Raw genomic sequence first — 14,225 nt, 5'->3', positions numbered from 1 at the left:
GGAATAGTGGAGAATACAGTGGAGTATAGTAAAGAATGCAGTACGGAATAGTGGAGAATACAGTGGAGTATAGTAGGGGATGCAGTACGGAATAGTGGAGTATACAGTGGAGTATAGTAGGGAATGCAGTACGGAATAGTGGAGTATACAGTGGAGTATAGTAGGGAATGCAGTACGGAATAGTGGAGTATACAGTGGAGTATAGTAGGGAATGCAGTACGGAATAGTGGGGAATACCGGTGAGTATAGTAGGGAATGCAGTGGGGAACACAGTGGAGTATAGTAGAGAATGCAGTGGGGAACACAGTGGAGTATAGTAGAGAATGCAGTGGGGAACACAGTGGAGTATAGTAGGGAATGCAGTGGGGAACACAGTGGAGTATAGTAGGGAATGCAGTGGGGAACACAGTGGAGTATAGTAGAGAATGCAGTACGGAATAGTGGAGAATACAGTGGAGTATAGTAGGGGATGCAGTACGGAATAGTGGAGAATACAGTGGAGTATAGTAGAGAATGCAGTACGGAATAGTGGAGAATACAGTGGAGTATAGTAGGGGATGCAGTACGGAATAGTGGAGAATACAGTGGAGTATAGTAGGGAATGCAGTACGGAATAGTGGAGTATACAGTGGAGTATAGTAGGGAATGCAGTACGGAATAGTGGGGAATACCGGTGAGTATAGTAGGAAATGCAGTGGGGAATACAGTGGAGTATAGTAGGGAATGCAGTGCGGAATAGTGGAGAATACAGTGGAGTATAGTAGGGGATGCAGTACGGAATAGTGGAGAATACAGTGGAGTATAGTAGGGAACGCAGTGCGGAATAGTGGAGAATACAGTGGAGTATAGTAGGGGATGCAGTACGGAATAGTGGAGAATACAGTGGAGTATAGTAGGGGATGCAGTGCGGAATAGTGGAGAATACAGTGGAGTATAGTAGGGGATGCAGTACGGAATAGTGGAGAATACAGTGGAGTATAGTAGGGAACGCAGTGCGGAATAGTGGAGAATACAGTGGAGTATAGTAGGGGATGCAGTGCGGAATAGTGGAGAATACAGTGGAGTATAGTAGGGGATGCAGTGCGGAATAGTGGAGAATACAGTGGAGTATAGTAGGGAATGCAGTGCGGAATAGTGGAGAATACAGTGGAGTATAGTAGGGGATGCAGTGCGGAATAGTGGAGAATACAGTGGAGTATAGTAGGGGAATGCAGTGCGGAATAGTGGAGAATACAGTGGAGTATAGTAGGGGATGCAGTGCGGAATAGTGGAGAATACAGTGGAGTATAGTAGGGGATGCAGTACGGAATAGTGGAGAATACAGTGGAGTATAGTAGGGGATGCAGTACGGAATAGTGGAGAATACAGTGGAGTATAGTAGGGGATGCAGTACGGAATAGTGGAGAATACAGTGGAGTATAGTAGGGGATGCAGTACGGAATAGTGGAGAATACAGTGGAGTATAGTAGGGGACGCAGTGCGGAATAGTGGAGAATACAGTGGAGTATAGTAGGGGACGCAGTGCGGAATAGTGGAGAATACAGTGGAGTATAGTAGGGGACGCAGTGCGGAATAGTGGAGAATACAGTGGAGTATAGTAGGGAATGCAGTGCGGAATAGTGGAGAATACAGTGGAGTATAGTAGGGGATGCAGTGCGGAATAGTGGAGAATACAGTGGAGTATAGTAGGGGATGCAGTGCGGAATAGTGGAGAATACAGTGGAGTATAGTAGGGGATGCAGTGCGGAATAGTGGAGTATACAGTGGAGTATAGTAGAGAATGCAGTACGGAATAGTGGAGAATACAGTGGAGTATAGTAGGGGATGCAGTGCGGAATAGTGGAGTATACAGTGGAGTATAGTAGAGAATGCAGTGCGGAATAGTGGAGAATACAGTGGAGTATAGTAGGGGATGCAGTGCGGAATAGTGGAGAATACAGTGGAGTATAGTAGGGAATGCAGTGCGGAATAGTGGAGAATACAGTGGAGTATAGTAGGGGATGCAGTGCGGAATAGTGGAGAATACAGTGGAGTATAGTAGGGGATGCAGTGCGGAATAGTGGAGAATACAGTGGAGTATAGTAGGGGATGCAGTGCGGAATAGTGGAGTATACAGTGGAGTATAGTAGAGAATGCAGTACGGAATAGTGGAGAATACAGTGGAGTATAGTAGGGGATGCAGTGCGGAATAGTGGAGAATACAGTGGAGTATAGTAGGGGATGCAGTGCGGAATAGTGGAGAATACAGTGGAGTATAGTAGGGGATGCAGAACAGAAGAGTGGAGTGTACAGTGGAGTATAGTAGGGAACGGAGTGCGGAATAGTGGGGAATACCGGTGAGTATAGTAGGGAATGCAGTGGGGAACACAGTGGAGTATAGTAGGGAACGCAGTGTGTAATAGTGGAGTATACAGTGGAGTATAGTAGGGGATGCAGTGTGGAATAGTGGAGAATACAGTGGAGTATAGTAGGGAACGCAGTTGGGAACAGTGGGAAATAGAGAAGGGAATAAACTGAGGAATAAAGCAGGAAATACAGATGGGAATAGTGAAGTAAACAGTGAGAATACAGAGTGTGTGTGTGTGTGTGTGTGTGTGTGTGGTCTGATGGTTAGTGTTTTCTCTCTCCGTCAGTCATTCTTCGAGTCGGCCAGTATGATGAGCCAGCTCTCCCATAAACACCTGCTGCTCAACTACGGCATCTGTGTGTGCACGGATGAACGTGAGTAACACACACTAACACACACACACACACACACACACACACACACACACACACACACACACACACACACACACACACAACACAAACTCAGAGAGGGGTGTGTGTGTTTCAGACATCATGGTGCAGGAGTATGTGCGCTTTGGCTCTCTGGACACGTACCTGAAGAGAAACCGCAACACCATCAACATCACCTGGAAGCTGGAGGTGGCCAAGCAGCTAGCATGGGCGCTACATCACCTGGTGAGCAGCAAACAATGATGAGGGACCAGCGTGTGTGTGTGTGTGTGTGTGTGTGTGTGTGTGATCAGCGTGTGTTTGTGTCCTGCAGGAGGAGAAGAGTCTGATCCATGGGAACGTCTGCGCCAGGAATGTTCTGGTGACCCGAGAGGAGGACCGTAAGACGGGAACGCCCCCCTTCATCAAGCTGAGCGACCCGGGCATCAGCATCACCGTCCAGCCCAGAGAGAGTCAGTGTCTGTGTTTGTGTGTGTGAGAGAGAGAGAGAGAGAGTGTGTGTGTGTGTGTAAGTGATTGAGTGAGTGTGTGTCTAATGCTGTGTGTGTGTGCAGTTCTGCTGGAGCGTATCCCCTGGGTTCCTCCCGAGTGTGTGAAGGACAGCAGGACTCTCAGTCTGGCTGCAGATAAGTGGAGCTTCGGGACCACACTGTGGGAGATCTACTGCGGAGGAGAACAGCCGCTCGCTGCGTACGACACGGCCAAGGTGAACCACACACACACACACACACACACACACACCTGCTGTTCTGTCTGTGCGTTTGGTGGAGTTCATATATATATATATATGTGTGTGTGTGTGTGTGTGTGTGTGTGTGTGTGTGTGTGTGTGTGTGTGTGTGTGTGCAGAAGCTGCTGTTCTATGAGGATAAGCACCAGCTGCCGGCCCCTAAGTGGACCGAGTTGGCCAGTGTGATCAACAGCTGTATGGACTATGAGCCGCTGCACCGGCCGTCCTTCAGGGCGCTGATCCGAGACCTCAACAGCCTCTACACTCCAGGTCTGACACACCGCGATGAGCTAGCGCTAGCTTATGGAGCAGTGTGTGACGTCTGTGTGTGTGTGTGTGTGTGTGTGTCTCAGACTATGAGCTGCTAGTGGAGAGCGACACGGTTCCCAGCAGGCATCGGGCCCCGGGCCTCGCCGGAGCGTTCGAGAGTCAGGAGCCCACACAGTTCCAGGCGCGACACCTGATATTCCTGCAGCTGCTGGGGAAGGTGAGCCTTCATCATCATCATCATCATGACATGGACACCAATACTGTGGGTTTAATATGATTAAGACAAGACTCTGATGAAGAGTCACCAGGTTAACAGATCTGAGATCAGGCCTGTGCAGTGTTCCTGTTAGAGCAGTGCAGTACAGACATGTGAACACCTTCAACTGTTAGTGTTCGTATATTTAGCCACAGGACACACACACACACACACACACACACACACACACACACACACGTCAGGCGTTTGACCACAAACAAATGAGAATGGCTTCCAGCAGGAGAGCAAACCGGGACCATTCTCTCATCCAGAACCTCCAGTTTATCACAGGGCCTGAATGTAAGTCAGTGAGTGCGAGGCCAGTGGTGGCCTGCTGCTGGAGAATGAGTGTCCGCCGTCGTCTGTTTGCACACAGTGTGAGAAATGAGCTGCAGCTGAACATTCGCTCAATGAAAAGCCCAGAATCACCATACCCGTCAACCCTCCTGTTTTCCCCTATTCTTAGTCTTTCTATGAAGGGTGGCAATACACATTAAAGAGCCGATCTTACCTATACACAACCCACCACCAGAGGACACCGCTTGCTCTGAAATGTGAATCTGTTCTGTACTTTCCTTATATTTATGCATGAAAACACTTTAAATTAAATATAAAAACAGCAGGACTCCCTTCCTTTCCATTAGAGGCACCATCGCCCCTCCTATACACTCCTCAGATCAGTGAGTTCATGTAGCGGTGTGTGACTGTCAGACGCTGTTCCCCAAACGGATTCTGTACACACGATGGGTTTTTGGGTGCGTGTTTGAACAGACATATACACAATAATAATAATAACAACATCTGAACATGTCCATCTTGGTGGGTTTTTTCTTAAACACAACATATTTAGTCCTAGATAAGCATAAACCGTTAGGAAAGCAGTTGAACGCTTTCAGATGTGTGCAGTTTTAAAGTGACGCCTCTGTTATTTAATATAATGTTTAAATTATACAGTGAAGAAAAGGTTGATGAGATTTGATAACTGTTTAATTTCTTTATAATAGCTGTTAATAGGCTAAACTTTACTTTATTTACAGCTTTTATTTATTTATTCTTTGTAAATAATAATAAAACATAACTGACCATTTCAATTGTTCATTTACAATAAAAACAGCTCCAGATGAACAGATTTAGGCCCTGTTTACACTAGTGTTTTAGTTTTACAGCAGCGTTTCAGAATGAGAACGATCAGCGTCCACACTAGCGTTACACCCAGCGTTTCTGAACAACTCTCCGTCAACATTACACCGCTGTAAACACAATCACGTGACCACACACACACACACACACACACACACACACACTCACACACACACTCTGGCATGCGCTGCAGCATATCTAGCCAGATGAGAGCTGTGCTCGTCAGACTGTTCATTAAGGATCTCCTGCTGGATCTAATCTCAGTGTATTTGTTAAACGTGATCTTGAACTCATCTTGTTGTCTCTGACCACATATTCCCAGACTTTGGTCTTCTGAATCGATCAGTTGTTCTCAGGTGACGTGTTTTGGCTGAGCGCAGAGATGAGTTAATATATTAATGTAACCGTGTACACTCTTCAATTGACTGATCGCTTGCCTTTATTTCCTCTATTGTATAAACTTACTGTACGTTATACTGTTCTAATGGCCGTTATTGATTATTTATACTGATATTCAGCAATAGAGATGGGGTGTTTCCTATCTTCACTGAGAATGAAAGGAGGCAGTGATGTTATCGGCTCTGTATTGTTATAAATATGCACACAGTGAAGATGAGGCTCGTATAAATCTGCAGCTACACGACGCCTCCATATTTCTGCTGTCTGTTGAGTTCTTAATATCAAAATGAAAATAGGCCGTTCCTTATATGTTTTCATTTTATCATTAAGATCGTGAAACAGCGTACATATCCAGAATGATGTAAATACAGTTATAAAGCACACTGATCCCTTTGGAGATTTACTGATGTGTCCTCGGGAGTTTGTTTTCCATATTAAACTTGTGAAGTCTGAACTTACAAGCAGAGGATGAAGACTGAACTGTGTGTAGACTACTGAATATTGAGGGAAAAGCCCCAATCAGATGGTGAATGTCTGCAGCCGGCCTCTGTGTTCAGATGTCTCTGTTTTCCCCCATCTGCACTGATACGGAGCAGCAGCGCTTTAGAATGAACACGGCCTCTCCAGCGTTTTCAAAACGCTCCATTTTTCAGTGCTCGAACACTCCGGCGTAGTGTGGACGGCTGGCGTAACCGTAGCAAAACTTAAGCGTTTTAGAACTAAAACGTATGAGTGTAAACAGGGCCTTAGTCATTTGGGAATTTCTTAAGGGGTGGGGTAGGGAGGTATCCCTTATTTTCACATTCCAATGTTGACAGGTATGAGAATCACATGTGCTGCTGATATGATGAACTGTTCGCTGGAGGAAACTCGTGCTGAATGGTGATGTACGTTAATAATGCTATAACATGCAAAACAGGAGCATTCAGACAGCAGCTCCTGTAAACACCTTCATATTATTGTGTTAAGCTGCGGGACACTAGAGTTTGATCATGTGAACGTCTGTCGTGCGGCGCTGTGAAAAGGGGCGGGATTAAACAAGATTAATAGACAATAAATAAAGCGAGCGATCGCTCCATGCTTTATATTTCGGTCCAGAGAGGTCCTGTTTTGGTGCTCGATTGGTCTCACGCAGTCAAGTGATGCGATTTCACAGGTCAGAGTTCACCAAGCTTGACGCATGACCCTTGTGTTTCCAGTCTGACGCATTCACGTGTGTGTGAGTGGAAGTGTATGGGGAGAAAAGCGCAGTGTGAGCGCAGTGTGAGCGCAGCTCTACTCAGATTAAAGGAAATCATTAGATCACTGGTGTCTGTGTAAATGTAGTCAGTGAGGATGTTTACTAGCACACCAATAATCCAATCTTAATATGATCAAGACAATACTCTGATTAAGAGTCGCCTGTTTACATCTCTGATTACCATTTCTGATGACCCTAATCTGACTGAAGTCATAATGGAGCTCAACAGAAATGAAGACATGTGGAGGATTCCTGTTTCAGTCACATTACTGAAGCACAGACATGGAAACATTGCAATCACACTACTACCGTCATTTTGGGACAGGATAGTCTACACACACACACACACACACACACACACACACACACACACACACACACACACACACACACACACAGACACACACACAACACGGCTGTCTGACCCTATTCTCTACACCTACAGGACTCAGATGCCTGCGGAGGTTTTTTCTCCCATACGGTGTGCGCCATCATACTCCACAGTTCCAGCAGTATCTCGCATACAGTACCTCAGAGTTCAGCTCAGGGGGCATGCAGGGAATGTGCCAAACTGCAGTTAAAGCTGACAAATTAGAAATGAAACACCTGAAACTCTGGAGGAAACGTGGATAGTGTGCTGACACTATGACATTAATGTAATTATGTGCTGTAAGATGTGAAACAGGATCCTGAGAGGAGTGTTAAACAGCAGCGCATGTCAACACCTTCATCATATGATTGTCTTATTCAGGAATCATCAGACTCTGGTGTCCATGTGAACACAGTCTCTGTCATGATGAGCTGAACTATTGAACATCAGATGCTCGTTATGGAGTATCAGCTCATGTGTGCTCCGTCTGCAGGGGAATTTCGGCAGTGTGGAGAAGTGCCGCTACGACCCGCTGCAGGATAACACCGGTGAGGTCGTGGCGGTGAAGAAGCTGCAGCACAGCACGGCGGAGCACCTGCGCGACTTCGAGCGCGAGATCGAGATCCTGCGGTCGCTGCAGCACGAGAACATCGTGCGCTATAAGGGCGTGTGTTACAGCGCAGGTGAGTGTGTGTTCTGACCGACCGCAGCGCAGGTCCGCAGAGGCGCCCACACCTCACCACTCTCTCTCTATCTCTCTCTCCCTGCAGGACGCAACAACCTGCGGCTGGTGATGGAGTTCCTCCCGTTCGGCAGCCTGCGCGATTACCTGAGCAAGAACAGAGAACGCTTCGACCACAGCAAACTCCTGCTGTACGCCTCGCAGATCTGCAAGGTGCTCACACACACACACACACACACACACACACACACACACACACACACACACTCTACCAGGGTGTTGGGCGATATATACTATATTTTAGTTCATCATGTCATCCTTTATTAATCAGGGGTCGCCACAGTGGAATGAACTGCCAACTATTCCAGCATATATTTTACACAGTAGATGCCCTTCCAGCTGCAACCCAGCACTGTGAAACACCCATACACACTCATTCACACACACACTCATACACTATGGCCAGTTTAGTTGATCAGTTCCCCTATAGCGCATGTGTTTGGACTGTGGGGGAAACCGGAGCACCCGGAGGAAACCCACACCAACACGAGGAGAACATGCAAACTCCACACACAAACACCAACTGACCCAGCCGGGACTCAAACCAGAGACCTTCTTGCTGTGAGGCCACAGTGCGACACCACTGAGCCACCGTGTCACCCCTGCACAATATAAATTACACAAAACAATACAAACATTATTAAAGCAGAGCCAGTCTCACTGATACCAAACCACAGGTGTAAGAAGCGCGTGATGATACAGAATTATTGTATTAAATATGTGAGTTATGCTGACTGACTTGATCTTTTATTCTTATATATAGTTTTTAGGGCTGCAACAGCGAATCGATCAATAAAAATGGATTGCTAATAGCTCAGCGCGGAGCAGAGTGAACACGGTCTCTCTCCGTCTCTCACACACTGATATAGAGCTCAGCGCCTCAAACACAGGGATGGTTCTGTTTTGTCCCTGGTGCTGGTGTCTTGTGTCTGGCGCTGAGTCAGAGAAAGACAGCAGGGTTGAGTTGGTTTTGTTTTGGGTATTCCTGACACATTCAGATGGTAATAACTCTGATACCTCTTACCCTAACAGGATCTAAACTGTGTTTCCTACAAACTGACACAGCAGGTTCTGTTTCACAGCAGGTTCTGTTTCCCAGCAGGTTCTGTTTCACAGCAGGTTCTGTTTCACAGCAGGTTCTGTTTCACAGCAGGTTCTGTTTCACAGCAGGTTCTGTTTCACAGCAGGTTCTGTTTCCCAGCTGTCTTTTCTTTGTTCGCTTGATTTTACGAGCACTGCTCCGTTTAAGCAGTCGCAATATGAGTTTAGCCGGGAGAGCTCGCGCTGAGCAGAGCTTTCAGGAAAGGACAGTCGGAAAAGTGCATGTTATCCAAACTTAACCCCACTGAGAAAGAAGTAAGACATGTAAGTACACACAGATACTAGTAAAACAATACATTTAGAGTTTGTAAAACACACAGGATAGTCTGGTGAAGACTGGTGAATTTACATGCTGAATCCTGCCTGTTCTGCTTTTATGAATGAGGCAAACGTGCGGCCGCAAGTAAACATGTCGACGTCCAGCTCACGTTATAGATCACGATCACGAACACGTTCATGTGAATTGGAAGATCAGGTGCTGATGACATGATGAGCACACGAGTGAATATGTAGAATTAAAACAGAACAAACTAAATAAAGGGCTACATCTGTCAGACAGCGCTGTTGAGGCTGCAGCGTCACATGATAAACATGATGCACAGGTAAACAGAGAGAGTGTGTTAAAGTCAGCAGTGAAGGAGTTAATAACAGCAGTAAAGCAGCGCTGAGAGAGTTCCTCTGCACTGAAGAATAAACACACGACTTTATTCACTCGCCTCTTCTAGATCCTTCATTTATCATCATCATCGTCATGTAGAGCTGCAGATAAAGCTTTCTTACTCAGTCATTTCATCTGGTCTCCAGTCCAAATATCTAAACCATCTTACATCAAGACGAGAGCAGAGAAACGGCATGAGGAAATGAAGATGCTGAACTTCTGTCTGAGATGAGCTCTCATTAACAGTATTTCTCTGACCTCACTGGGGAAGAATTGAGCTTGGGTTAAACTATCACTTCATTTTGAGCAGTTTTCCAGAAAACAAGACTTCATTTCATCTGTCTAGTGTTTACCTTGATTTAAAAACATTTAGATATTTGGATTGAAAACAGGACAACACTAGTTTATTATTATTATCATTATTATTATCATCATCATAACAGCTTAGCGATGAGCTTTTTTCAATAAAGGGTTGAAATGAATGCTTCTTGTTTGTTTTTTTATCTGATTCATCGAAAAGATAATCGACAGAATAATCGATTATTAAAATAATCATTAGTTGCAGCACTAATAGTGTTTTTGTGTTAGTATTTTAAAAATCTACATTTAAAATATATATTTAATTAACTTATTAATTACATTTATATTATTTATTATTTTTATGCAACAGTCAAGTTTCATGTGGATTTGCGATGCAAAGAAAAATAAATTCATTATGTTGATTTATGCTAAATTGTGAATATAGATCTACATAATCACCGTGCAATCAATTAATTATTACATTTGTTTATTGACAATTTTCAATTTAAATATGGCACAACCCTATCCTGCGGAGTGTGTTACGTGTGTGTGTGTGTGTGTGTGTGTGTGTGTGTGTGTGTGTGTGTGTGTGTGTGTGTGTGTGTGTGTGTGTTAAGGGCATGGACTACCTGGCGGAGAAGCGTTACGTACATCGGGATCTGGCCACGCGTAACATCCTGGTGGAGAGTGAGTTTCGGGTGAAGATCGGAGACTTCGGCCTGACTAAAGTGCTCCCTCAGGATAAGGAGTATTACACGGTGCGCGAGCCCGGAGAAAGCCCCATATTCTGGTGAGAACATTCACACACGCGTCCGGCTGAAGCGGAGACAGGAGCATTCAGACACTCACATTAAAACTGGCCTGAAACCATAAATTCTGAGTGCACTCGGCCAAGAACAAGAATTATTATAAATAATATGAAGTATAGTTTAATTTAAATGACATGGAAAGTCCACACAGGCCACTAAAATACCCACATCTTATAGACAGTCAAGTTTTATTGGCAGTGAGTGAGCTATAGCTAACAGCAGGAATAAGTACACTCTGTACACAATGTCACATCAGCACATTATTTGAGCTGATTATTGCTTCCTAGTGTTGATTTTCCGGTGAGCATGCATGGTTCCTGCGTAGAGGAGTATAATTATACTTGTGCATGATATCCAGAGCTGAATATTGAGTTTTTTACTCTCTCTCTGCAGCTTGTGTGCTTTAATCATCACCTAGACTTATAGTTTGCATTGATATAAATGGGTTTCATAGCGCAGCGCTCTCCGCATCCAGTGTGAAAGGGTTAATGCTCAGTAGCTGTGGGTTCTTGTCTGTTTGTGATGAAGGTACGCGCCGGAGTCTCTGACGGAGAGCAAGTTCAGCGTGGCGTCAGACGTCTGGAGTTTCGGAGTCGTCCTCTACGAACTCTTCACTTACAGTGAGAAGCGCTGCAGTCCTCCAGCGGTAAGTGTCGTAACGTATTGTCTGTATGTTCAGTAATGATCAATACTCCTGATGCTGTGCTGTGTTCAGGTGTTCATGGAGCAGATGGGTGAGGATAAACAGGGTCAGATGATCGTCTATCACCTCATCGACCTGCTGAAACGGAACTACCGTCTGCCAGCTCCAGAGGGGTGTCCAGCAGAGGTACAGACCCGCCGCTAGCTAATGATGACTGACACAAAACTGACCTTTAAAAACAGTCAAGATCCCGAAGCACAGATATTTCAAAACACCCAGGTCATGTGACTAAAGCGATTCAAGGGATCAGGGCGTTTCAAGTCATGCCCTACACGCTGAATCTGCGTGTGATTGACCATGTTAAGAACAAACAAAGCGATCACACAAAGCCTAGTGGACACACAGTGCAACTGCGCTGCAGCTGTCCTGAGTTTGAATCCTATTAATGTTCATTATTCATGACTGAAATACACATATTAGCTCATTTAGATGTCGGACTGTGGTGGTAATGCTCTGCTTAAGAAAGCAAACCACCAATAAAACAAGAAGAAGAAGATGTCAGACTGATGTTACAACACACATTACAATAACAAACCCCAAATCTTAAACATGACCGTAGTTCCCTCACTCTGGATTTGAACCGAACATGTTCTCATGTCCGTCAGGAACACCAATCACTGCCCTGAATCATCTGAGGATTCGATGATACAGCGTGGGTTCCTCAATTCGCTTAAACGTTTCTGTGGAAGCGGTTTCTGAACAACACCTGAAAATGACCACTAGGTGGCACTGTAGGGACGGGTTTCAAAGCCAACATTTGCTTCGACTGTTTGTTTTTCACGAAGCCTCGCTCTGCCGAAGACGTCAGCTACAGTCAGCTATCCATGCATGAGGATAAAGCAGATATAACCGATAAATGCATCACATATAAAGAGAGTAAATGCTTGAGGTTATATCTGGGTTATTTGTGTTCCTCAAGTTGTTCTGGGTATTTTATGAGCATTATAGTGCAATGCTAATTGACCCTAGCCATTACCACTTAAAACAGCACGACTTCTTCATTCTGTGATGTTAAACAATGTCTGGTCAAAAAAAATAGTGATTTAAAGCACTGGACTGGTGTTCTGAGGTGAATTCAGAGTTAATGTCAGTACGTCGGTATTGGTAAACAGGCTCAACATCACACTTGTACCACTGCAATAATAAATCACTGCTCAGATCGATTATCATTATTACTGATCAGACAATTCTTTTATTATGGGCTGGATTTTCACCAGTATATCGCAAATGATCAGATATCGCTCATCGCTAATTCAGAATCGCAGAAACACTACATATGTCTGTTTTCCTGATGTCGTGCAGCCCTAGTTTCACACATGAAAAACGTAACCTGTCAAGTAAACACAATGTAAAGTGTGTGTGTGTGTGTGTGTGTGTTTGTTTCAGATCCACTCGCTGATGAAGCGGTGCTGGGCCCCAGAGCCGTCTGATCGGCCCCTGTTCAGAGATCTGGCTCGGACAGTCGACGATATCCAGGACAGTCAGAGCGGCTGATGGAGAACACGCCAGAGACACGCTTGTGTACACGCTTACATTTCAAGATCCACATTTAATCTGCGTGTGGAAGACTTTATTCAGCGAGCGAATGGTTTTCTGCAGGACTCTGTTTGGTTTGTGTGGGAAACCACTGATAAACAGCAGTAAACAACAGTCCACTCGAGCTATAAGCATGTGTTTATATTACAGTTAACATTATATGATGAGACAATACCAGCGCACAGCATGATGAAGAGGCTGTTTTATGGCTATAAATCAATGCAAGTGAATGACAGCGCGACATACGCACATAACAACAGAAGCGTCGCTCTAATGAGAGGAGTATGGTCAGCACAGACTCAGATGTCACTGGTTTTGTGCTAAAGTTAGAGAATGAAACAGCAGAGGGTCTTCTGCCCGGTATAAAGACAGAAACATGGTGCATTCAATCTCTGTATGTTGTTATTTTTCTCTTAATAATCTCATAAAGTCCAGTGTTAACCCTGTGGAGGAGGAATCAGAGATGTGTTTCTCTCCAGCGTGATGACAGATGAGATTAGACTGAAGTGTTCTGCTGTAATCAGTGTTAAAATAACCTCACATCAGCACCTGCTGAGTATCTCTATCATTAGCTGCCTTTACTCTCATCATTTCTGTTCGTTTATTTTCATTCAGGCCAGTTTTATAAAGAGATTTTACACATTTTAATGGCACTCTTTCCACTGGATCTGCTGTTTTTAGTGGACTTTATTGCAGTGAGTGGGCAACATGACTGTGTTCCTGTTATCTGTAGTGCTGGGTGAGGGATGCGCTTGTGTGCTGAAGTGATGTCTGCGAGTTTCTTGAAGATCAACTGTATAAAGCCGTCGTGCATTTAATAAAAGTGTTTTTATTTTGGTCAGGGATGTGTGTTGGTGTCTGTGCTGTTCACAGGGGAGGACGGTCTGGAGTATATACAGAAAGCACCATTCACACACCCACTCCACAATACAGATCAATTCTGACATCTCTAACCAGTAATGAGCTCTAAACGGCGGGGCTTTATTGAATATGAAGGGTGGTCAGTCTTTTGCTGGATGCTTTCACTTTTATTTAACACTTTAGCATTCTTTTAGTTGACTTTATCTCTGAGATGGACCAAATAACTAACATAATTCGCTCAAGCTACCAGTACCATCTGAATGCAGAGGCGCTACCGTTTACACCGCTGACGACATTACATGCTGATGGACAGTGTGAACAACATCGATAGAGGAGCACTTTCGCATGTCGAGGTGTATATTCGAGTGTGC

General features: G+C 44.8%; 1 protein-coding gene across 1 annotated transcript; it reads left to right on the top strand.

The window, feature by feature from the left end:
* The first annotated feature begins 2,606 nt into the window (after positions 1-2,606).
* On the top strand, positions 2,607-13,834 carry jak2a (Janus kinase 2a). Its single transcript, XM_056445886.1, has 12 exons — positions 2,607-2,721; positions 2,837-2,964; positions 3,053-3,191; positions 3,294-3,445; positions 3,589-3,739; positions 3,823-3,956; positions 7,638-7,827; positions 7,915-8,039; positions 10,563-10,735; positions 11,283-11,400; positions 11,470-11,583; positions 12,844-13,834. The coding sequence occupies exons 1-12, from the start codon at positions 2,607-2,609 to the stop codon at positions 12,949-12,951; spliced, it is 1,647 nt and encodes a 548-aa protein (XP_056301861.1). The 3' UTR covers positions 12,952-13,834.
* Positions 13,835-14,225: the final 391 nt, after the last annotated feature.

This window comes from Danio aesculapii, chromosome 21, assembly GCF_903798145.1.
Source record: "Danio aesculapii chromosome 21, fDanAes4.1, whole genome shotgun sequence".
Taxonomy (NCBI): Eukaryota; Metazoa; Chordata; class Actinopteri; order Cypriniformes; family Danionidae; genus Danio; species Danio aesculapii.
This window is presented reverse-complemented; position numbering and strand designations above follow the sequence as displayed.

Bases quoted from the DNA above. Each gene is read 5' to 3' on its own strand.
- jak2a (XM_056445886.1), top strand. From the start codon at position 2,607: ATGGTTAGTGTTTTCTCTCTCCGTCAGTCATTCTTCGAGTCGGCCAGT. The intron at 11,401-11,469 runs GTAAGTGTCGTA...TGCTGTGTTCAG, and splicing joins AGCGCTGCAGTCCTCCAGCG to GTGTTCATGGAGCAGATGGG. The intron at 11,584-12,843 runs GTACAGACCCGC...TGTTTGTTTCAG, and splicing joins CAGAGGGGTGTCCAGCAGAG to ATCCACTCGCTGATGAAGCG.